This window comes from Cygnus atratus, chromosome 3, assembly GCF_013377495.2.
Source record: "Cygnus atratus isolate AKBS03 ecotype Queensland, Australia chromosome 3, CAtr_DNAZoo_HiC_assembly, whole genome shotgun sequence".
Lineage (NCBI taxonomy): Eukaryota > Metazoa > Chordata > Aves > Anseriformes > Anatidae > Cygnus > Cygnus atratus.
In genome coordinates, this window is record NC_066364.1 from 52,999,671 (window position 1) to 53,025,683 (window position 26,013).

Below are 26,013 nucleotides of genomic sequence, written 5' to 3' on the forward strand. Positions count from 1 at the left end.
AGGGTCCTGAGAACTGGAAGAAAGCAAACGTCATTCACGTCTTCAAGAATGGCAAGACAGAGGGATGCAGGTGGCTATATGCTGGTCAGTCTCACCTTGATCGCTGGCAAGGTGTTGGAGCACATTATGCTAGAATCAGTTTCCCAACATATAAAAGACAAGGTGATTGGGAGTAGTCAGTGTGGATTTATGAAGGGGAAATCATGTTTAACCAACCTGATAGACTTCTGCAACAAAATGATTTGCTCAGTGAACAAGGGGAGAGCAATGAATGATCTTATCTTGACTTCAGCCAGGCTTTCAGCTCTGTCTCCTCTAACAGCCTCATAGACAAACTGATTAATTACAGGTTCTATTGCAATTACCGCTTAATCTGTGTGTAAGCCAAGCAGCGTGCTTCTTTGCTTATCTGGAGAAAAAGACCTAGCTTCCCCTCCTGTACAAGACATTCGTACTTTACGTGATCAAAGTCTTTAGCTTACTCTTTTGCTTTGTAAGGTCACCACTTGCAATGTATGCTACAAATGATCTTGAGTTTAATTCCTGGAAACAACAGATGGTTTTGTTACCAATTCTATGTTATACAAACAAAACTACTTGGGCTTTAGAAAACTGTGGCTGAAAATTGCTATGCTCGAAGCAGCTGAGCTGTCCTAACCCCAGACAGCTTTGACCCTCTCATTATCCAGCAAGTGGCCTCAGCCATAAAGGTACCTCCACATGGAGTGCAGCAGTGCCTAAAGTCCTGCTTCAGATGTGGCAACTTGCAAACGCAACTTGGATGCTTATAGGAAGGGTTTGTACTATGAGGGTTGTGGGCAGGATGCTTTCTCTGAAACTCATTCCTCTTTGGTGAACGAAGAAGGAGCAGGAGCACCGCGCCCATGGGATGAGCAGGGAGTTTGGTGGCCTTCCTTCTGCAGCAGGAAAAGTAGGGAGAAACTGCCTGATTGCTGGATATTTACACCTCTTAGTACCATTAGCATTAGATCCTAAGCACATTGTGAAGCTTAAGGCCAGCTTTAAACATTCTAAAACAGAAAATGAAATCTGATGCAGTAGATTAAGTTCTGAAATGTTCTTATGTTTAGCCCAAATATTGGCCCAAAGGTACCCATCTCTTGGTAAGGGTCAGTTACCAGCATTCGTAGAGCTTGCCGTAGTACTGTCAGAAAATGACAGCAAGGAGCCTTGTGCAATGCTTGGGAGAAACTTCCCAGAAAAAGTGGTTGGGCATTGCAATGGGTTGCCCAGGGAAGTGGTGGAGTCACCGTCCCTGGGGGTGTTCAGGGAAAGGTTGGACATGGTGCTTAGGGACATGGTTTAGTGGGTGACATTGGTGGTAGGGGGATGCTTGGACCAGATGATCTTGGAAGGCTTTTCCAACCTGAACGATTCAATGAATTTATGCCTTTCCAGCATGAAATAACAGCAGCATCCTTTTTTTCCTGACAATTAAGAAAAGCCCTCTGTTAAAATTGCTGATTTCTCTTTGGCAGAGGAAGCATTTCTGCTTCCGAGTACAGAGTTGCTGGAAAAAGTTTAATTCCCAAATGAGGTATTTCCAGGGCCAAATCTCCTGTTTATGCAGGCTGGGATCAGTGATGAGCCCTCTGAAGGTCAAGGCAATGTTTAGCCAATGACTTGGGCTTTTCTTTTTTTTTAAAGGATCAGTTTTGTATTTATTCTTACATTCTCAATAAATTTTGAAGTCAGGCTGCACACAGTTTAACACAGTGTGGGATGCCAGAGCTGTTCTTGCAGCCATTTGGGGCAGTTTGTGTGATGACCTTCAGAGCTGCTGCAGCAGCGCTTTGGGGAAGGGTTGGGACACTCTTGAAAATGACAGCAGTTTGAGAAAACAATTTTCTTTTTACATCGGGGAAAATCTGAGCACATCCAGCTCCTTCCCCCTCAAGACACAAGTGGACATTTCTGAGATAGCGGGGTCCGAGCAGGCCCTCGCTTTGCTGAGATGGCAGGATCCGTGCTCGGAGCCACCTGGGCAGCCACAGACCTGGGCTCTGAAGCTGTCACAGGCCAGAACAGGGCATCGTCACTCACTGGCTCGTTATGGCGGTAATTAATTTTTATGTCTGCAAGTGGGGGGAAAGGGTGTTAGAAATAGATTGATTATAATCGGCTTTTAATTAAAACGCTGGAGCCATAATTTAAACTAAAAATATCCTATTACTTATCTTCACCATCTCACGGGCACTAAGGCAGGAGGAGGTAACGTAACTGATGACCTGGTTGTCACGGGCTCCTGCAATAAAGCTCATCTTGGGCTGACGGCACCATCACTCAGCACCTCCCGGCGCTGCCTCGTGCGGCCCCGCTCCCTGCAGGGGAGCTGTGAACCTGCGCCAGCTCGCTCTGAGCTGCGACCTTTCTTCTCTCTCCCAACAGCAATGTGCTCCCTAGAGGTGGGCAAGATCAGAAATAGCAGAAGGTTAGAAAGGTTAGAAGTCCACTGAGTCCCGTCATCCGCGTTGCCTCCAGAAAGGCTCGCTGCTTGGCTCCGGGGCACAGCTCACCCTGTTCACAGCGGGGAGTTTCCTGCCTGTCCCCCCAGCCCCAAACCCAGGCAGGCAGCGCCCGACCGCCGAGGTCAGAAACACAACAGCAAATTCAAACCTGTCTGCAAGTGACTGCAGAGTCCTGTAAAATAATGCAGAAAATGAATGAAGGTGGGTATGATTATAGAGAGCACAATGAGTCATTGCGCAAATTACCGCATTAGCTTCAAGATCCCAGCCAAATTGGTTTCTGCAATGTGCCTTCTCCACAATACAGGCATCATAAAAGAAGAACAGCAATTAATTTGTTGTCAGAGAATCAATACTATAGGCTGGGGAAAAAATGTTTTAACCTGTTCAAATGTGGTGATTAAAGTTGTTTGTTTGTTTTTGCTAATAGTAAATCATTACAACTTATAAATATAAAGACATCTCGTCTCATCAGAGGAAATGTCAGTGGCAGGAGGAAGCTGGGGTCTGGGTCCTGTTTTCCTTACCTTTGCTTCTTCACTTTCCAAAATATTTTGAACTATTTTTCTCTCCTGCCTCAGTATGGCAGTCCTGGGGACAGCTAGAAGGCTAATCCGGCTTCTTACGCCGCCTCTCTGCATGCTAACCTACGTGGAGTAAAGTTTAGGTTCCCTGACTGAAGCAATTTGCTGCTGGACTCAAGTCCCAGGCAAACACAATCCCCAGTAAGCCAGACCTTGCCAGAAAGGACTTTTTGGGGTGACAGGAGGTGGACCCACAGCAGGGCAGGGTCCCCTCTGTCACAGCGGCTGACAGCAGCAGGGCTGAACCAGCTTCCCGGCCTGGTACCTGGGGGCACCACTAAGCTCAGCGCAACAAGAGTGGCCAGGGAGGGGTTTTGGACATCTGGCACTCTGGTGCTGCTGTGTTCTCAGCTGGTAATGTAAGGGAGATGAGCTTTGATGATATTAAATTCTACTCGGTTCCCCCTTCAGGGGAAAACTTCAGTCAGAAAACCCTCTTACCAGAACCCTTCGCATTACAATTCACTCCAGACTAGAACTTGACAAAGGTTTCTTTTCTCCTTCTTCTAGGCAAATGCTTTCACAGGTACACAGACCAGTAAATCAGTTTTCTGGTCTATTAATATACACGGGCTGCATTCTTCGGCGTAGCTGCCAAACTGTTCATGAAAGAGCCGAGAAGCATTAGCTGAACCTATCGGGTTCCCTACAAGCTGAGTAGGCTGTAACTCCACGGCTTGAAGTGTGGCTTTACCTCCATGAAATCAGGACCTGAAACATCAAGACAAGACAGAAAAACAGCAGCAGCACCCCCCAAAGGGGGAGTAACTCACGGAGAGGAAGAGAAATATGCATATACTATAACGTAATTAAGTATCATAGTTCATCGTGCACGTTTTCCCTCACCACTTGGAAGTTCTCCAAGTACACCGAACCCATTCATTTACAAAACAAATGACCCAGGGTTGTTAGCAAGTCCTGCAGAATTGTTTAATTTACATCCAGCAGGTGATCCACTGCAGATTTAGCTGCTGCAAGTTGTCCTCATTCAAGAGGCTGGAGCGTTATCTGCAGCGCTATTGTCTGAAGTTTTATTTCTAACCACATTTGGACTTGTATTTTGTTTGCGGTGTAAAGGCAACAGAACATTTTCTACCACTACTATTGTTAGCAGTGCTTTAATCATGATACTTTGAAACCTAAACCTGACTTCGAACAGTTCACAAAAGGTCACCCTCAGAAATCTTACGGAAAGTTGGCACCTGTGCAGCCCTTTACATACATTTATACAGGGCAGAGGGGGGGTTAATTGAATGAGAAGCACATCATTCAACATTCAGTCACAAGGTCTGAGAAAAGCAAGTGAGCTGTACCATATATAATGCATTAGCTAATTAAAATGAATTTCCCAGCACCTTTGAAGAGAAGAGCAGAGATCCTCAGCTCCGGCGCTCTGCACAGTGCCGTGCGCTGGGGGATGAGAGAAGACGAGTCAAGGCACAGAGATCATCCAGCAATCGGCACTGCTAATGGGCTCTTAGATTTCTCACTGGGAGCAGCCTGAAAAGAAGCCGTTTTTGGGTAACCACACTTTCCTCAACACTTGGAAAGAGTCCTCCTAAGATTTTCTAAAATTGTAACTTTCCACTTTCCTCAGGCCGTACTAACTTGACATTGAAGGGGAGTCGACATCGCCTGGTTACCTTGGGCTACGGTGACCTGTGGTGCTTCAGGCAGAAAGGATCTCCGTTTACCTTAACTGCTTTTCAGTACGACCAGTCATTCATTCATGCTAATTGAAAAATAATAATTAAAAACACATGCCCTTTCTGATCCCTGGTTTTCCCCTTGGTACCAGACACACTGTTGCTTCACCATCCTATATATATATATGTATGTATATGTATGTATATGTGTATATATATATATATATATATAACTTTTTGCCCTGAGCGACCAGCTTTGGGACAGACAACCACTTGTTCCAAAGTTGATGAATCTTTCAGCAGCTCAAACTAATTATCATAACACCTCTTCCTACCATTCTGTGCCGACTCAGTCTTTTAAAAAGTCCTACCTATAGCCTCTCCAGTTAGCATCTGAAACAGAACAGCAGCAGCAATTCCTAGAAAAGCAGCAGGGACTTTACAAGCAACTCTGCTCTAAAATCCTTTCCTTACACACTGAAGTAGTATTTTTGCTGCCAATGCCCTGGTTTTAAAACAAGAACTAATGCCAGGAAGAGAGCCTGGCCAGCTGATAATGAGGCAGAAAAACAGATCACTGGAGGAATGCTGGGTGGGTGTTGGGAAGATCTTGAATGATTCGTTCCTTGCCTCTGGCCATCAGTCCAGCTTTGGTCCCTTCCACTTTATGCCACATACTGGACAAATGACAGTAATGAAGAAATCAATTTTGTAACAAAATTTATTTTTGCTCTGTGGATACAAATCCCAAACATCAACAAACAAATTCCAGTGGAAAAATACCAGTCATTAACAATGAAAACTTTTATTATTATTTAATAAATAGAACTTTGGCATTCAAAATTCTAGCTGTAAACCCTACTTTAAAAAAAATTACAAAAAGAGGCAAGAACAACAAGCCTAAAGCTGAGCCAGCCAGTGGCTCCTTTACTTTTTACAATGAACACATTTGGATTAAGTCATGACAACTCTATTTACATATGAGGTATTCGGAGCGGTTCAAAAATTGAACCCAATTTACAAGACTACCAGTCTGCAGAGACTGATCCAGTACATATGTCAGCTGTGCTTTTAAAAGATAGCTCCAGACACTCCTCCCCATTGAACTAATGATAGACTGTAATTAATATATACAAAATAAACACATTATGGTTTGAGTTTCCTGCTCACACTTCATATTCAAGAAAGCTGCATACTACAACCAGCCTAACACTCAAAGTGTACACCGAGTACCTATTTCGAGTACTTACGCTTCTAGGTATTATGCAAGAGTTCTTACTACAAAAGTCTAGAACCAAAACATAGGCAGGTAAGAGGAAAACAAGGTGCAGTCATCAGCATTCTAACGAGTTATCTAAAGTTCAAAGGGAATATACACTTACATCAGGCAAAAAAGGCACAAAGGTATGCAGCTGTGGATTTAATATTGCTAATGAGCTACTGGAATAAAATCATCCCTTTCGGTACTAACCACTGACTTGTTTGCAGCCTACGAATGCAGATTAATTCTGAAGATCTTTCCCCACTCCTGACAGGACTCGTTACACCAGCAGGAAGAGCCCAACTCCACCTGCAACCCCACCTATGTAACCAGCAGCAACAGGGACAAAAACTCAGCCCGTGCTGACAGACTGCAGCGGGCCACTGCTACCAGTGCTAGGGCAACGGGCTGTGGAGGAAGGATTTCTTTCTTTCCTTCCTTGTGCTCTTACCCTGCAAGAAAAATATCTGCAACAACAGGCAGGTAGTGAGGGCAAAGGAAGGGAAGAACCCTTTTGAAGTGAAAAGGACAAAACTTCAGCTCTTGCCATTATTTCAGAGCCACTGGCAGTCTCAAATGTTGAAGTCTGAGTGGGTGGTGACAGCAATCTCAGCAACTTCACAGAACTATCGCACTATAAAGCTACACAGCTGAGGCTAGGAACCTAAATCACGTTTACACAACCGAGCTGCATTACTTCTATATAGTAAATACATAGCATCATCTATAGCTTGCCCCAAGACTTTCCAAGTCTTTTTCAAAATACATTCTTGAATACAGTAGTTACTGTAAATATCTTCTAAAAGGACTGTATAAATTCCATCTGAAACTATACAAAAAAGCCACTGTACAAATCTGCTAACAGACAGACCGGTACAGTATTCATTCATTAGCAGTTATTTTTCAGCCCTTGAGATTGTCTACCAGCTACAGCAAAAAGTTGTCATGACTAAATCTAAGCGATTCCAATGTTAACATTCATTAATCAACTGCGCATTAAATATGCTGAATGAGACCACACACACTACATTTTAACCAATTAAACTGTCATGCATATCTTAGACAAAGCTTATTCCATTTAGAGGCATCTGTAAACTGATGCATATATAGTAATTGCTACTACTACAACAGGCCAAATTTTAAGAAATCAAAGCAAAATACTGTATCACTCTAGATATTCAGTCGGTAGCCTGCATCTTTGGCTCAAACATCCATCATTTACCTCCCTACTTTAATCTGACTGAGACAGGTAAACTCAGTTGTGATGTTGTTGTTGTTTGTTTGTTTTATATCAAGTGCTTTACAGTTAACATAAATATTACAGCTTCCCTAAAAACATATTAAAATGCAAGATTACAGCATTGCAATCCAAGTATTACAAATAAAATGGGACCTCCTTCCTGAGGGACTTTCAACTAATACTTACAGAGCAGAAAAGCTCCTGAAGTGAAGTGCTTTGGAAATATTAACTTACTGATCTCGAATCTGCTGTACAGTATCACCATTTAACAGCGGGGACAGTGGAGCCACACCAGTCAAGTGACCAGCTTAATAGGACACAGTGACTCAAAAAACCTCCTGTTTCTAATTGCCCTACTGAACTTGTTTCTTATTTGCACGAAATTCAGAAAAATGCATTGCGTGGTAATTTTTGCAGGTACATTTCCATCTAAGGAAATAATAACGTGCTACTTAGGTATTTAGTCTCTCCCTGATACTTCTAGTTTATTATCTGAAATCCTGTTACTGAATTTCTGATACCAGAGAGCAGCCATAGACTGCGGACTACTCCTTCACTGCAGGGCCCAAACCAATGAACTATGTGAAAGGAATTAAGCCGAGGAGGCCCCTGTCACAGAAGCCCATACTGTCAGAGGCACGGGTAACTGGGCAAGCCTATTCGTGCAAAGCTCCTTGTTTTCAGTTCTGCACTACTATAAAAGTACACCTTCAAAACTATGGAAAGAGCAGCGTACAGAAATACAAAATAAAATTGCCTCCTTTCTTTTTTCTTACCTGACAGTAAAAGACACTATGCAATTTCACTGGAGATTTCATCTAGACAACATTTCAGTGCTGACAGGAGCTGGACCAGTCAGAGCAATCTATCTGAAAATGCCACATAGCAATAATACAAATTGAACGCTATTTTTCACAGATTAGTTCACGGTAGGTTCATGATAGAGAAAAAAACATCAAATAAATAAGTCCATATAGTTAAAAAAAAAAAAAAAAAAGGAAATCACTAAATTATAAAAACATTAACTGTGTAACAATGAACAGAAAGCAAAACATCACCAAGTTAAACTTAGTTAACTGCAGTCTATGTTGCTGTAACCATTTTTTTCTGTTAACATAGATATCATCAGAAAACTGAAGATATTGACCCTTTTGCTATAAAAATGTTGCTCTAACCGCCATGTTTTCTAAGCAATTTCTGCTGTTATCCACACTACAGGTCAGCACACCGTGACCTGTGCCGTAGTCACTTGAAACTTTCTTTTAATATCACAACTATGACTGATGCTCATCTATTTTTTAAATAATGTGATCTGAGAGTGGTTTTGCTCCTTATGAGTTCTTGCTTCCTTCAGCTGAATAGTATTTTACATCATGCACAACTGTTCGGCTATATTTCAGTAATGTTCCAGGAAATTGGAAGTGTTAATATTTCATCTGTCCCACCACAGCAGTGAAATAGCACTGCCAAGTGACACTCACTGAACAAACTATGCAACATGATCTTTTTTTTTTTTTTTTCTTTTTAACGTGTAATCTCTTCCTACGGAAAGGGAGAAACCAAGAATTACCAAACAACGTGGAAAATTTTGCAGCCCTCAGATAACACAGAATTTAATACTGGTAAAGGGAAATACTCTGTTTTGAGCCCTGACTTTGACAAGTGCCAAACACTCATTTTGTAGCTGCAGCAGAAAATGGTTGAAGTTGTTCACAACCTTGTCAGAGGTCTTTAGGGACACAGATACAGACCAGCCACATTTTAAAATGGAGATGACAGAACAAAAAGGTAAGTGTGGTATGAACACAATACAGTCTATTCTTTTTTTTTCAGACAGCCACATACTATATACTGCAGTTTCCTGCCTCCCAGCTTCTTGGGTTTGTTACAGACTTCATGTCATTGAAACTTCTCAAAGTAACGTGACAGTGCTTAAAACAATTTGATAGTGGTAAATTTTATGGACTTCAGGTGCGTAGAGGAGTTGAAACTTGATTTTCTTCCACCGTTTGGAAAACAAGCCAGACATACATTACTAAAACCAATGTATTTCCTGTATCAAATTCTTTAGGCAACTTAAAGAGCGGCTAATGCTTGTAGCATTCTAAGACTGTTCTGATTGCAATTCCTGCAGTGAAACGAAGTTGCAGAACCCCTGTCTTTCACCACATACAGCTACAGGTGTCCCCTGACCGTCTGCACTGATTTCAGAATACAGGCAATACCATTCAAACCCTTGAAGGAGGGAAGGACTGAGAGCAGCAGCAGTATGGCTGTTCTGATGCTCTGATTCCAGAAACTAGTTGAAGCAATAAAATGAGTCCTAATGGAAGAAACAGTCCAACTGAAACATTCTTCACAGCTTGTTCCTACATTCAGTAGTTTGGAGAAAAGATTTCTTGTAGTTTGTACCACTCTACTTCAACCATGACTCTCCCCTCCTCACCCGACTCCCGAGATTAAATACGCACGATCCTCACAGAGATGCATGTGCAGCGCTATTTGCAATCTTCCAATATGGCTCCTTAATAGAAATGCAAAGACCTGTGACACAGCAGCATTTAATAAGTCATTTGCTACCAGATGAAATGTTGTCATTGAGTAATACAATTGTCCCCCATGTCCTGAGCATAACGGTCTGACATTATAGTTCTTAATTCATCGATATCCTTTCGTAACTGACAAACGTCTGAGAGCTTCTTCGAAAGAGTCTCTGTGCTGTGGTAATTTTCGTTCTCTTCAGCTGAACAGCTCAGTGCTGTGAAAAGCAAAACCCAAGGTTAAAGCTCTTACAACTGTGCTCTGAATACTTAAACTGGTCAGCCCCTCTTGAAATAAAGGGGAAGTCACTTTAATTAACTCAAGACAAATCATGCTTCACTACGATGTAAGGCAACAAAATGAGGTACCGTGTGAACTTGAAGACAGTTGAGAGCCCACCCCTGCAAAGACATGCTTTTCTGATTGCACCAAGATCTAGGCTTGGTAAAGTCTAATGGCTCTCAACAACAGCAAAAATAAATAAATAAATAAATAAATAAATGAAAAGAAAACCATTTTCTAGAGACTTTGGAAGTTTACCTAGACACTCAGAAAAGAGGGGTAGGAGGGCTTGGGAAATGAGGCCAGGCAAGATTACAAGGTGGTACTACAGATATGTTGTACTATTCACCCTGCTGGCTGATGATGGTCTCATGGACTTGGCGACTTGGTATATGCTGCACTGCCCAGCATTTCAGAGATTTCCAGTGCAGATGAATCTATGTGGTGTGTACAGGATGCTGTACTTCTACATCTCTCCCTTGGTGAAGGCCCAGTTCAGCAACTGGTCTATTCTAAATAACACTCAGAAAGCAACTGTATATGATATATTCAAGTGCAAATAAATAAATAAATTATTAATCTTGTTAAGAGGGAAAACCCAGCACAAACTCACTGCACTGGAGGTTTGCCTGACAGGCTTTAGGATGTGCTTTCCATCTCCTGGTTAACAGCTCAGGAGGTACAGAAGACAGGATGTGCAATTAGCATTTCAGACGATAGAGTTGCCAGGCACTCAGACTTACACGCACAAACACCCACCTCCTCCCCCCAAAGATTGTTACTCTTCTATGTCCAAACCACTAATAAGCACTGGAATGAGATCACTTACATCTGATTCCCAGCAGTAAGGAAAGGTTAGGCTCCTTGCCCTGAGCTCTCTGGGTGAGAATACTGCACAGAGCTTTCAAGTCAAACAAGCAATGGGACATCTCCTTGAACAACTGGTCTGCTACAGGCATCTTCTCAGATACTGGCTGCCGGGACTGCTCCACCTGCCGTATCTGCTCCTTCAGAGAGGCATTCTCTTCCATCAGTCTTTGGTTCTTTGCGAAAAGTTGAGAGGAAAAAAAGGGGCAAATTAGTCTGCAGCATGCAGAGTAGCAGAAAGTTTCCTGTTTCAAACCACAAACAATATTAACTAAAACCAGTTAGTTCCGTACACAGAAGAACAGCTTTGTACCCCTTCAAAGAACGGTAGATAGACAGCTTCTACACAGTTCTCTCTTTCATGTTACCATTGCTCAGTGGCCTTCACCCTTAAAACTTTCACTTCTTGAGGTAGGGATGGCATCTATCATATTTCAGCACAGCATCTAAGTATGTATTAAGCTCATAAAGCCCTACCACATGGTATCATAATGGTTTCCTAACTTTGTTCTTAGTGGGTGTAGTCATGGATTGGGTTTTTAGAGTTTTTACTTACTTCAGAGAAAGTTTTATTTAACTGCTCTATATTCCTTTCTTTTTCTTCAAGCTCATTTGCCATCTTCTGAACCGTCCGCTTTTCTTGCAAAAGCTTCTCTTGCATAGACTAAATTGAATGAAAGCACAAGTAATGATTTTACATTTTCATACTGCAGGTTAGCACTGACAAAAAAGCGTGTCCTCAGTAATTCTGTATGTTTGTTACTCATTGCTTTTGGATTACACCTTTGGTTTTTTAATTTTCTACCAGGTTCCACCTCATGATGTTCAACTGGACCCCAAGGCTCTCTGGATATTAGCGTAGTTGTTCTGAATATCAGTGAAACCCTTTAGATAAGCAGTACCTGTTTATAAACACAAAGACTGTATGTATGCAAAATATCACTCCGACATGGGATTCATGAAGTCTAAAATAACCATGTAATCTTGTTTTTTCTATCCAAATTATTTCACTTGAAATAAGCAGCAGATTAATGACAACTAAACTTCATTTGTGTACTTGTCAAGTTACTTTAAGACTCTTTTTGGCCTCTATTTTCCAGGAAAACCATGGCAGGAGTTCCTACAACCTTTCAGAACACTGGATTTACCTCTTGAATCTGCTATATAGCTGAGAAAAAAGGCTTTGATAGTTGATACGGAGTACCAACCTCTTTAAAATCAGTCATACACAGGATAAATCAGAAAAGCACAATACAATTTTAGGTGCTGAAGTAACAACAACTGCAGGCAAAAAGTAACTTTTTTGTAGTTTATAGTGTCACTTTCAATGGATACAATAGTTATTATTCTCAGCAATATCAGAAAAAAGTTTCTAGGATGGTGCTGTACTTAAGAATTGGAACTTTCCAGGTTTGATTTCCAGATGAGTCACAAGCAGCAGTAAGCCAACAACCCCCGCACAAGGAATCGGCTGCTGTCAGTTCCCCAGTTTTCACCTACAGAGCTGAAACTGATGCATCAGGAGATATTTCTAAAGTAGATTTTTTTTTTTTCGGATGAATTCAGCACGATCACAGCTATCTTAGATGTCAAAAGCACACATGTTCACTCCACTACCTGGCTTTCAGATCTGTAGGTATGTCTTTCAAAGTCATCTGGCAAAATTCAGAAAAGGGAATATTCCAACCACTTTACCTGAATACTAATAGCAATGTATACTAATTACATAAACTCCTGATGCTTTAGAACAAAGAGATCTTTTCAGCTTGCACAAGGAAAAATCCTCTTTTGTCGTTGATGGCGTTACTCACAGATCTGATGCTGTGCTACCACAGAGCATATAAAGTGTGTTCCCCACCCCTAGCTCAGCACATTAATATGTAAAACCTGTTGCCCGAGTTCAATTATAAGATGTAAATCCAATCCCATCATGCTCAAAATACAGCTGGAGCACTAGTGACAACAGTGCATGCTTTGGCACCGTTTTGATTGTAACCTTCCACAGAGTGGAACCAGAGACCGTGATGGGAGGAGGAGAAGGAACGTTTCATGAACCAATGGATCTCAACTTACAGAATGACACTGCCTGAGAAGAATGTTTTCTCTTGAAGTTCTGTAGTTAAAATTCTAAAGAATTCTTCCAAAGCAGAGAAATCTCTTAAATGGAATTCTACGTGGTGGCTTAAATAAAACGCTACAGGAAGATCAAAGTCACTCTTCAGTAGAAGATAAGTTCATATTGCTGCCCTATGACTCTGTAACTTTATTCAAAGATAGAAAAGAAATGAAGCTCCCCACTTGAAAAAACACAGCAACTTGTGTCTAACTGTGTTGGTTTTGGGGTCTCAGTAAGGCGATTAAGCTTTGGGAAGAAAGCCAAACTTACCCTTCCACGAACTACTCCTAAACGGTATGCAGAATGGAAATTTCAACGGAACTGATCCCATGGATTGTAACACATAGGAGACCATCTCTATATGTAGACCTGCCCTATACCGCAGAGTGGAGGAGAAGCCATTTACTTGACCTGCCAGCTGTAAGAACGCTGCTGACAAGGAGGCATGGAGCAGTGAGGAGCAAGGCAGGGCCAGCAGGGAGGGGTATGCGGTCCTGACGAGGTTTCCTAGCACATTCAGCTCAACGCTGCACAAGCAACGAGTAAAAGCCGGTACTTTGTCATACCTTTTTCAAAAATGCAAAACAACGGTGCTAAAATTTACACGTTTCATGTGGACTAAAAAAAACAACTTTATTTTCAACTAAGTAATAAGAATCATTAGGCTGTACCCAGAAATGACTACTTGTTTTTAAAGCATTTTCACACATTAGATGTGCCTCTGTTCACCCACACCATGCCCCTAGCAAGGAAGTGCTGAAATAGTGTGCATCCTAAAGATAAGCTCTGCTAGAAAGTGCAGCTTCATGCTGCAGAGGAAGGGGAGGAAGAAAAAGGTCCCTGCTCCACATTGAAGGAAACACTCTGGGCCGGGAGAGAGCAGGAAATAGCTCTGCTTGATGTATTTCCTTTGCTGTGCTTGAAGATGAGTGTAACCTGCAGTGGTTTTGAACAGTCTTCTTTCATCTGTTTTAAACACTGCCTACTGGAAAAAATGGCCATATTCTGTCAGACTGAAGGACCATCTAGCTCTGTCTGTGACAGCAGCCGAATAGAAGATGCTTAGGGACAAGGAGGAGAACGGGACAACACGGTAATGGCAGGCTCCCCAAATAACCCACCCCCCCAGCTTCTGAGTATCTTGACATTTAATAGTCTTTGATGCATTTCTATTCCACGAGCAAGTTCAGGAACACCCTGAGCCAGCTATGATACACGCATTAGTAGTACCATTTACACGTTTCACATCTGTGTCAACGACAGACATGAAAGGTTCGACCATGCAGCCTTCCTTAGGGTGGGTACATGGTGGGGAAGGCGTGCGCAGAAATATTACCTTCCCCAGAGTATTTTCAGAGCTTCATCCGTCACTAACCTTGCACAGCTATTCAAGCCGCTCTAAAAACAGCTTCCAGAATATTCCATATAACGTGCACATGCTCAGCTCATCAGTTGCACCATTTAACAGGAGCTATTAAAAGTGGAAATCAGTGTTTACTTCTGAGGCATTCCTATTAGCTATCACTCAGTGCTACCCTAATCTTAAAGCTCGGAAAAAGCACATATGCTTACCAGTTTGTTAAAGCCCATAGCGCTCTGAGTCCTCTGTAGTTCATCCTTACTTTTCCCTTTGGCTTTCCAAAGTTACAATTTGATGGCATTATTCCCAGCCCTGGCATAGTTTGGGTTATTATGACTGACAGGATTGGCAGATGTATTTTGAGTAACACACGCACCATACAAGCTGACTTCTATCTGTTTTGTAAAAAAATTCTATTTTTGCAATATCCAAATTAATCATGTAAGTAAGCTTTTGTTGTTGTTGTTGTTGTTTTAAAAAGCCACTCTCATCTGTAATTTTTGCCTTTTGGAAGACGCGCTTTATATTCAGCATGACATCTTGTCAAGACCAACAACAATTTTAAGCCTTCACACTCAGGAGAACAAATCAACCAAGCCAAACCACACAAGGAAGAACAAAATCACTCGGTCATGATTATGAGCAAATAGAAACTAGTACTGCTCGATACACTCTTGTCTGAAGCAGAAGTTCCTTGGTTTTAGATTGCAAGTTAATAACAATGAACTGAAACACGTTCTCAAGCATAGCCTTACAATGAGGCAGAAGACAGGCAGTAAAGTAAGATCTCAGCTGAAGATAAATGATGTCTCCCTGCTGATAAGAGATTTCAATTTCTCATGAGCTAGTTTTCAACATTTCCCAGGGAACAAATGAGGAAGGCAAGGAGGATCAAGGATACAATGAAACTACTGTAGTCTACATGTAACTTCAGGGCTAACACCACTTTCAAATCTTATTTTCTGACCATAATACAGAATACCTCAAAATGGGAAAGGTACGAGAAGGTCCTGGAGAACAGAACACTCTTCCGTTCACAGTCTGTTTTAAGCACTTTAGTTTAATTAAGCAAAAATATGGTTGTCAACAGGCACCAGGCCTGCTTTTTCATCTGCATAGTTCAAAAAGGGAGCAATTTCATAGGGGAAGACAATTTACTCTCAATAGCTAAAAATCAGCAAACCTGGCTCCAGCGTGCAAAGCGCAAGTAAGAAAACATACTCTCCTACCAAGCATTACACAAGCAGTTTTGTATCTTTGTTATTTGGACTCTAGCTCCACAGAGAAGCTCCACTTCAGAAGAAGCAAGCATTCAGCTGATTGTTTACTACCATTTTGTTGTTCTCCAAGCATAAAGTACACTGAGCCAAAGCAGAAGTACCCTCTTTATCCTCAAGGGAAAACCTTGTTACTTCATTTTTGCTGCAGGGCACGGAAAGAAGAAATGTGGAGACAAATGCCAAACTGGAAGAAGAACACAGAAACTAGAATTTATTGAAATCGGCTTAAAATTTTAATGAAAACAGATTTTTTTTTTCCCATTTTTTTTCTAGAGCAAGTCACACCTTCTTCCTTATAACCTGTATAATGTTTCCTTTTCTCCATAACAAACACTGGTCACTAAGTACCTTTCAAGGATCAAGAGCCTGATGTGTTAATCTGATCCACAGTGCTGCAACTGACTCCTGGTAACCTCCGCTGTCTTGAAAGACCTTTGGCTGTAAGCTGGGTGCCCAAGATCCACCAAGAAAATTAAGATACCCAACTGAGTGACATGTTAGAAACCATTTGAAGAGGGACGTGCTTCAGCTCCGCGAAACGTGAAGCGGTATGGTTTAGAAAGGCACCTGCCTTGCTAAGGATCTCAGCAGTGAAGCTCCTAACCAATGTCACTTTTTATACTTCAAATTAGCATCTGAACCCCAAAGTTTGAGGGGAGGCTTCAGTGTTACAAAGGCAGATCTCAAGACTTGCAACAGGCAGTTCTGATATGACATCTACTAAGCCAGCTGAATAAAGGTGCTATACAGGAACAGTTCTCTACTTTACAGCAAATACCTGCAAAGTGTTAAACCATAGAAACTTCCATAATGAATACACTGTAAGGCTGCAAGAGAATGCAGGTCAGCTACAGACCATAAGACTACATTCTTGGCATTTCTGTCTTTGCCTCCTATTATGGACGATAAAAGAACAAATTTTAATTTTAATAATGTCATCTTTATGAACTAAAAATGGACAGAATAAATAACAGAATATACACTCTTCCTTACCTGCATGTCTAAAATCAGTCCAGCTATCTGTTTTTGTTGATTGTCAATAACCTAGAATATAAAATTGAGTAATTTAAAAGGCTTGAATCTCTTCTGCTCATTTTTTTTAAAAATCAACTTATGGGTGATAGCCATAGATTTTACACAGAATCTTTGAAAACATAAATGATAAGAAATAGCTAACTCTCACACAACTGGAAACAAATGCAAAATACTTCCCTCAAACAGAAAGAGAGGTATTGAAGAGAAAACTGTTTTATCTACAGATGTATAATTCTTTAGTGAGATACTGATTTCTGAAGTTAAAAAAAAATAAATAAAGAATGCAGGGTTAAAGATGACACAAAAAGATAATTTGCAAACTAACCTTACTGGCTTTCTCATTCTTTTCTTTGAGACATTCATTCTCACTCTGAAGCTGTTTTGTGTCCAACATGGGAAGGCGAATACCATCTTCCAGGCATTTTTCTACTTTCTGCTGCAAGCTGTCATTCAACATGAAAGAAAAAATGAGTATGTTGACAGAAACCAAAAGGGCTGTGTGTTCTGGCAAAAAAAAATTAGAAAGTTGCACCATCTTCCAACCAAAACTGTAAAACCTTATCTAGCAGAATCCAGCCTAACGAATGAGCAAACCAACAGTGGATGAATGATACAAAAATCCTAAACTACTGAAATTACTGTGGCGCTGGCTAGAACTGACTCACGCGGGAATGGCTTTATGTGCCAGATTCTGAGCTGCGTGTTCCCAAAGGCATAGCTCCAGCAGGATGGCGTAGTGAGAGGGCAGAGAGGAGCAAGGAAAGCCTTTGTGGTGTACGCAGCTGCTCCGTGCTGCTGTGGGAGGTAAAGCCACCGCCAGTGTCTGTCAGAGCAGTTTTCGAGCTTCTCCAAATTACGAGAGCCTTAAAATTTGGCTCTCCCACTGGGGCATGTACGACTCTAAGTGGAGTCCAGAACCGTAGGCTGCTCTGAGTACTGGTGGCCCATCCTCCATGCCTGGTTTGTCAGGGAGGTCATGAAGCCACTTCTGCCAGCTGCTCCCATACGAGGGCATGACCGTCAGGCCCTCTGCAGCTCAGCTCAAGCTCCTAGGTGTAGCCGGAGCTTTTGCCTGCTCACCTTCGCTCAGAAAGAAAATACATTTTATTAGCGTTAATCTTGCTGTCTAATTTAGAAACCGGGGCCACTTCAGCTATGCGTAGGCTTTCAGAAAAGACAAAATGATCCTCCTGTAGATTATGAGGGCACGAAGAAAAAAGGCCTTTCATTGGTAAGATGGAAACAATGTGTCAACAATTTGGCTGGCAAGGTGTCCCAACCAGCTTGCCTTTCATCATGGAAACACTTTCAGACTGCTATGGCATGCACGTTTACCCAATGGCGGGACACTGAACTGCAGTGACAACCCCATAAATTATTAAAAGTGATTCTCCCTGCCCCTTTTTGTTTGTTTATTATTAAATAAGGATTTAATTATCTCCCCTGATCAATATCCCAATGTCTCATCTGGAATCTTCTCACAGCTACCTGTCCCACTGCTGTTTTCTTACGGTCATGCAAGTTCAATGACAGCAGATGAGCTACAGCTAAATATCCCTGTGAATATCCCCCAGCCTCAACGAAAAGGTAAGAAACAGCTTATTTAATCTGTGACCCTTCCCTGATACACCCTTCAGCCAATATGCAGGGAGCTTTTCCACAGCTCGTGACAGGATTAGTTATCGAGTAGGAGTGCTGACAGCATCTATGCAGTGCTCCTTTGCTGCACACGTTTACTCTGTCCTCTGCCTGGCAGCACTCTGCTGCCATTGAGGTACTGTCGAACATCTTTAGAAATGACAGTGAAGGATTTCTAGACAGACTCTTCTCCTTGTGACTTGATACAAATCCAGTTTTGTTGGATTTTCTATTGCATTACTCTGTCATTCTGCACAGTAATATATTTACGCCCTAAGAGGTCATTAGCACTGTACTAGATTGTAAGAGCAAAAACCATCATGTCCTGACATTAGCTGGGAAAGCACACCCATTTCAGGGCACAGTTCGGGCAGCTGCTCATACCTCTGCACTGTTGTGACCAGCTCTTTTTCTTTCTTCTTCTGACACACCAGTTGCAATTCTCTCTCTCTGCACTGAGATCGAGCCTCTCCAAGCTTGTTTTCCAGCTCAGTCATAGTTTCTTGCAGTTGCTTGTTCTTCTCCTCTAGGATTTGCAGCTAACACAGATTACATTAGTTAGATATGGTGCCACATTAACAGAAGGGCTGGCAGCAGGCCACAGCCTTGTGGTTACCTCCTGTATACTCTTAGGCCCATTGCACTTAGATCTAAGTATGGGAAGCCCTAGTAGCTGCAGTGGTTCCTGAACACCGAAATACTTCTCTTTCTAAGCAGATGGGGAAAAAATGTACAGTGAAACAGTAAAACCTTTCACAACAGATATTATGGAGCTTATGTGTATTTTTAGGAAGTAAAGCCAGCAACTTTCACCTTACCTGTTTAGTCTGACCTTCTATATCATCCAGCGTTGGCAGGTCAGCCAGGTATTTTTCTAAGGTTTCAATGCGTCTCTGTTTTTCTTTGTTTTGCTCAGACTCTTTCTGGCATTTCTTTTTCAGGCTATTAATATACCGGTCTCTAGTTTTAAGCTAGAAGAAAGTAAGAGTACATGTTTTACAATTGCAATGGAAAATAAACCCGCTTTGGGACCAGAGGCTGGTCACTCTTCAGGAACTGTACTCTCAGCTGCACCTGTTGGTTACTGCAGAAAACAAAACCAAAGAATGATTAATCTCAGCAGCTCAAAGTCCCAGACCGACAAGTGACCTCCAACCACAGCTGCTTCACCTCTGCCTAGAAGGCACCCACCTCCCTTGTGAGCTGAAAACATTACAATTCAATGGTTAAAAAAATACATAACTGAGCGTGTTCATATTAGAATAGTTTGGTTGGAATAGATTCGCGAAGGTCATGAGTCCAATTGCCTGACCACTTCAGGGCTAACCAAATTTACAGCACGTTATTGAGGGCATTATCCAAATGCCTCTTGAACACTGATAAGCTTGGGGCATCAACCATTTTGCTAAGAAGCCTGTTCCAGTACAAAAAATAATGAGGAAATATTTTAGTCCTTCCTCTTCCTTTGGCCTAGGAAAACAACTTGAAACACAGAAACCTAAGAACTTAACCCAACAAGAACCGCAGCCAAAAACCTGACTTTGACGCTGCCTGACAATTACATCAAACAACATCAGAACAGAACAGCTGCTTTCTTAAAGCACCTTTTCTACAGGCATCTTCATTGTCTGTCTGTTTGCAAAAGGATGTTTATGTTGTATCATGTTTGCTTGCATTCCTGGTACTTAGCTGCTTTATTACCTATGTGAAAAAAAGGGGAGGAAAGATGGCAGGAAAGAGAGTATTTTACAGGCAGTATCTCTACTGCTTGAAACAATGTGTACCAACTCTGAGATAAATACTTGTCATGGCAGTAAATGCAAAATGTACTTTTATTTTGGTGCTTGAGACGTCCACCTCGCTGAGAAATGAATGTGTGACAGCGTCAATGTCAGAGGTCTGGGACGCAGCCTACAGCTTAAGTTGATAGTACCTGGAAAGTTTTTCCAGAAAAAGAGTGTTTTGAAAAGACCAGAAAGTTGAGGACTGCCAAAAGTTCAGAAGTCTTTACATGTTCATCATGACCTCAAAACGGAACAAAGCTTTCAGGCTGCTTTAAGATCTTTCAGATTACACAAAGCCAAACTAAACCCAACGTTCGGTGAGGCAAAGCTGCATCTCAGCCATCATCCTTTGCCACCAGGTGTCCTGCAGAAGCACACGCTCCCTCCACACCCCAAGCCCTGGGGCAGCGATATAAACGTGCCCAGGTAAGCTGATGTTACAGACTGTTTCAGAATTGCCAGCAGTCTGACTGCTCAGTAAGTGGATCACCTCCCTTTGTTTCTCACATACCACTAAGGATGACAGGTTGAACAGTCCGAATACTTCAGTACTTGGGTGACAAAGATTACATGGTTTCCAAAACATGGTTCCCTTGTCCTGCATACATACTCTAGGGAATTTCCTCTCCTGCAACCTCTCTCCTCACAGCTACAGTGCTTGCTTTAGGATTCCTCCTGCCCTCTCTACATCCCCAGAATCAGCTCAAGGGCTCTTTCTACCTTTTCTCTCCTGAGATGAAAGCAAATATATATATTTTTAATTCACCTTTGCTCACTATGCTGAAGAGAAATAAAAGCTGTGCTGTTTTTTGTTTTTATTCTATTATTTCCTCCTTCATGCACATGATTTGTTGAAGCAGGAAAAAATAGGAAAGTTCACACCTCCTGGCAATTAAATATTAAAGCAAGCCATAGAAAACGTAAGGCAGAACTACTGCTACTACAGGCTACATCCGTGGTGCCTTAGAGGAGTCCTTCACAAGTAACCGCAGCGGAAGGAGCCAGCAGGGTACAGGTATTTGAACTGGATAATTTCTAGCCCAGCAGTCCAGTTTACAGATTAAATGCTTCAGAACTAAAGCGAGTGCTGTGAAATCTGAAGATACCAAGAGGCACGCTCATGCTTGGCAGAAGGAAAAGGAAGAACCCAGGCATTGTGCAAAGCCACTTGTGGACGACACTGCAGTCTACCTGAGCAGGCCCCCTCAGCTCAGAAGCTGCAAGGACCTACCATGGCTGCTGACAAGAGAGAAGCTTTTTCAGGCTGCTGAAAGTTCAGTGCCAACTGAAGTGCTTCCAGTCCCCTCAGTCCCACACCGGGTACACGTAGAGCCTGGAGAAAACAAACCTTCTTTTCAGGCACCAGTATCATCCACAGCGGGGTACAAATACTCCTTTTGCTTGGTACGTCTGCAGCTAGCACAGACAGGTACGATGCCAGCAGTGAGCGAAGGGCACCTCTTATTTCTACCAGCCCTGCTGTTTCTCAAAAGGAAAGCATCCAGTACATTCACCCTGAGATGAGAGGTGACACAGGCACTTCAGACCAAGAGGTCTTCTAGCTCAGTGTCTTGTTTCCAACGGTGGCCATAAACAGATGTCTTCAGCAGGGAAAGAACAAGGAAAACACATTCTCCAGCCCCCAGTTGCTTTCAGCTTAGAGGCCCTCCTTGAGGCAGTTATGATTTCTGTGATCTTCTGATGGATATCTACCTTGTTGCCCTTCTCTGAACCTTCTCCAGTTCCAACACATCCTGTTTTTATGATGAGGGAGACCTTCCTAGACCTCTCACCACTAATGACTGATGGCCAAGGAAATGGGAGTGTTCCTTTTATTTTCTTTCCTCCCACCTGCACCGGAACAGTCACAGCTTGTCCCCTGTTGTCCCATACTATCTACATACTGTATTTAAATGCTGTATGTTTAGAATGCCAACAGAGGAAAAGATAATATTATTTGCAACACTGAGTCAGACAGAGAATTAGATACATGTGCCAGCAACCTTAACCTAAACTATGCGTTTCTTCAGGCATGCACTTAAAAGAAAAGCTCATCTCAACTTTAATTTACTTCAGCTTTCTAGCATTTCCCCGCTCCCCGGCCATATCTGGATTTGGACTGAAAAACCTTATCCTCTCTGATGAGGCAAGAATTCACTCAGAAATAACCCTACCACAGCCAACAGCCACAATCCCTTTGATCGGTACAGAAATTGGATTTTTTGCCTCCTCATGTCTGGTCCCACTGACCGTGGACACCCCAGGCTTTTGGGCTGCGTGTTCACCTCCCTGCAAGCACAGCAGAGGAACTGCAGAGAGGGCTGTCCCCAGGCTCCGCACCCAGCACGCTGCTCAGCCTCCCAGCCTGCTGCAGGACCACACCACGTCTCTTTCCTCCCCCTGCAGTCTTCCCTCAAACTGGAGGATACTGAATTTATTACTCCAAAACATGCTCTCCCTCCCTGTTTTTTTTTTTCTTTTCTTGTTGAGAGCCTTTTCGGTGCGCAGAATGGGTGGGGTGGGTGTCATGGGGTGAATAGGGCTCCTGGCTACCAACCATCCAGCTGACACCCGCACTGCTGCACAGGTCCCCACCACTGCCACCACCCACAGCAGCTGTTCTGACACAGTGAGGAAGGAACACAAGTGCTGGAAGCACTAAAATAGACAGGAGGAAACAAAAGAATCCAGCTTCTGCCCTTCCTGAACTTTACGCTTAGTGAAAGGCATACTGCAGGGTTTATTGGACACAAGAGGACAGAATTTAAGACTAACTATGTTTTTTTTCCTTTTCTTCCTACCTGTCACTTCACTGTACCATAGTGCTCCTGCCTTTTGAACCTGCATAAATATACGTCCAAGTCCAGCAGTAAGGCCCAGTGATCAAAGAAAAGGTAACCGTGACATCTCCCAAAACATTAGGTAGGAACCACTGACCAATGATGCATTCCTGCTTGCAAGAAAGGCAGGCTGTCAGGACATACAAAGCCACCCTGGGTATTGGTTCAGCTTCCAAAGAAACCTCTTGTCATGACGGTTCCAACAACACAGCCATCTAAGCCCCTTCCTTGTCTCAGACTGAAGTCTACTCTGCACGTTTTAGGAAAGCTGCAAGAGAATCGCTTCTGCTGAGTAGGCACCTTCAGTTTGGTAAGTGCATCTCAAAGCATGAGGCCTGCTTCTACAGGCCATGTTAAAAACGGTAATTTAATTTCCATGCTTTTTCGATGTTTTATTTACTGTAATAAACATTCAACCCAAATAAATTCTTAGTGAAGGTGAGCAGCTTTTCTTCACAGCAAATTTAACCAACAGATTGTTAAAACTGTCATTACCGGGTCTGAAATACGTATTTTGATTGCCTTTTCTTCTGGTATCACTTTTAGAATGTACTCACTACAAGTTCACTTATACTACCACTATTAACTTTTATCATAGATAAAGTTTAGCTTCCTTTTGAAAACAGCTCTGCAACCCACTTACTAAGTTGCTTTCTTGCAAGCAAAACACATGCTCCTGTAACCATGTCAAAAGTAAATTTGGAACACGAAAGACACTTACTTTTTCTTCCATCTTCTTTTTCTCCTCGCTAGATTTGTTTGAAATTTGTTTTAGAAATTCATTGAGTTGTAATTCCTTATTCTCGGCTGCTGCAATCTTTCTCTCAAGCTCCTCAAGGTGGGATGTTGATCTTTCTGACACGTGAGGTTGCAGTGATGTGCCCTCATACTGTGGTTGCTTACAAAAAGAAAGAAAATCATATAAATGAACATGCACATACCACTGCATACTTCAGCAGCAGAGCAGAAAACAATCCTGCATTTTTTTCCACTGTCAGGAAGGGTGGGGTTTGATTTTCGAGCATTAAAATATGTGCTAACAGCACGTATTTCAGGAATCTTCTGGAGAAAAGAAAAAAGCTGGACACTTCTTCCATTCACAACAGATGAAAATAAACGTTGTGGGATTATTTCTCCCTCAAATTTATGGAAGAGGTATGACTCTCCCCACCCCGACCTCCCCCCTCATATCCCTCCCCCAAAAACAAAATCCAAAGAAAAAATGTTTCACTGCCACTACATTACCATACTCTCCCCTAAAAAGAAAGCCACTGCGTAAAATGGCTGTGAATATATTAAAGTAAAATATGCTCCGATCTCACAGATCTTGCTAAAGCAGAACATTAGACAACTAGTCAAACCTTAGAGCTATTACAGCTGAGATAAGAAGGGTGCAGGGCTAGCCTGAGATTACAGCCACAACCAGACGGCAGGCCTCCCGCCTTCTGTTGTGTCTATGAAAATCCTCCTCCCTTTTCATCTCAGGCAGTTCAATATTATTCTACCACTCCCACTGCCCACAGAGAGACAAGCACAAAATGGAAATCAACGGCATGTGGGATGAAAAAGGAGACGCATCCCATTAGTCTTTCAGTTTCAATATTCTTTTAATAACATAAACCGGTATCCTTAAAGAAATTATACAGAGAGCTTTTTAAATAATAGTATTCCTCCTGCAAAGCATTACAAGAGATTAAAATCTCCACTGAAGGAGATTTTCATTTGTAAATTAATCTTATGGAAGGCAAACAAATCAACCAGAAATCCTAAGAGCCATTATAAATTGTACTTTAAAAATTATGAAAGATGAAAGCATCTGCTGTCTTATTTGAAGCGTAATATGGTATACTAATGTATGTACGTTCACATCTCAGTTTCTGCAATATTTTTTTCAAAATCTTAATCTAGACATATTTTTTACATATTTTTTAAGAAGAACTTCTGGAAGTACCAAAAGCCACATTCTAAGATGTCTGAAAAAGTTTCTACCCAACTTCACACTGAGGTGCTACCTGAATTTCTTGCCTTTCTCAAAAACAGATTCTCACCTGATGCACATCTGTGTTATTCCAGCTTGTGTTATTATTAATGTCATGCTCAAATATGTTAGCTGAGATCCTTGCACAGTGTTTGTGACAGAAATGATAATGTAATACAAGAGGGACAAAAAAGCTATTTCTCTGCGTACCTGCCTTTAACATTGTTTTTTTGTGTGTGGCCTTTCAGATACCTGGAGGTGCTGAGACGGATTGTGTGTGGTACAGCACAGATCAGTATTAGGACAGGTGTACTCAGAGTTCAACATGTTCCCTTTCAGAGTAAATATTATATCCATATATACTAAAATGCATATCCTTTTCAGATGACTTGTACAGAAGTACTCCACCAGTCTCTTTGTTTTCTGACTTCTCTTCCACCTACTCTATCGACACTATCTCCCTAACTATTTCTTTGGGTACTGCCTCCTTCTCCTTTTCAGAAAACCTTTCATCAGTTGGTTTTGGATACTCCCTTATCAAACGATTTATTTCCTAATATTTCCTTGCATAGCTGTGTTACATGCATGCTGTTAAAAACCTCATTCTTGCACAGTGCTGCAATACCTCATTCTTACCCTATTTTTATCAGATTTCAAAACAGGTATGTACATACTTGTGTTAACATAACTTAAATTTCTGCAGATCTAAAATAAACTACAATATTTACAGGATATTGTACTCTATGCAATTTACAGCTATATAATGACACAGCCATCAAACATAAACGCTCTGTATTTTATCCTGCAGTAAAGTGTGAGCATCCTTTTATGTGGCAGTTACTGGGTAATGGAAAGCTTCACTGAAAGAAAAACACCCATCCTACCTGCAAATTAGTCATGTAAGGTTCTTCGCAGTTCACAAGATGGCTCAGTCTTGCATGTTGAGCTCTTAATTCATTCTCTCTTATCTTTTGATGTAAATTGTTAATCTGCTGCTTTTGCCTGTGATAAATAGATTTTATTTGAAAAGGTATAGAACAGATTTTAAAAACACTGATCTTAAGACTTATAC

The 26,013-nt window shown here is 41.8% G+C and overlaps 1 protein-coding gene across 5 annotated transcripts in view; it reads right to left on the reverse strand.

Annotated features, from left to right (window-relative positions):
• Positions 1 to 9,013: 9,013 nt before the first annotated feature.
• Positions 9,014 to 26,013, reverse strand: part of CEP85L (centrosomal protein 85 like) — a 146,142-nt gene continuing 129,142 nt past the window's right edge. For all 5 annotated transcript variants that reach the window (XM_050710174.1, XM_035538394.2, XM_035538393.1 and 2 more), the window contains exons 5-13: positions 25,826 to 25,943; positions 23,685 to 23,861; positions 19,158 to 19,310; positions 18,724 to 18,878; positions 17,027 to 17,144; positions 16,660 to 16,710; positions 11,467 to 11,574; positions 10,873 to 11,086; positions 9,014 to 9,978 (exon numbers count right to left, since the gene is read on the reverse strand). In XM_050710174.1, coding sequence (XP_050566131.1) covers positions 9,815 to 9,978; positions 10,873 to 11,086; positions 11,467 to 11,574; positions 16,660 to 16,710; positions 17,027 to 17,144; positions 18,724 to 18,878; positions 19,158 to 19,310; positions 23,685 to 23,861; positions 25,826 to 25,943 — 1,258 coding nt within the window. In that variant the 3' untranslated portion in view covers positions 9,014 to 9,814. The remainder of the gene's footprint in view (positions 9,979 to 10,872; positions 11,087 to 11,466; positions 11,575 to 16,659; positions 16,711 to 17,026; positions 17,145 to 18,723; positions 18,879 to 19,157; positions 19,311 to 23,684; positions 23,862 to 25,825; positions 25,944 to 26,013) is intronic.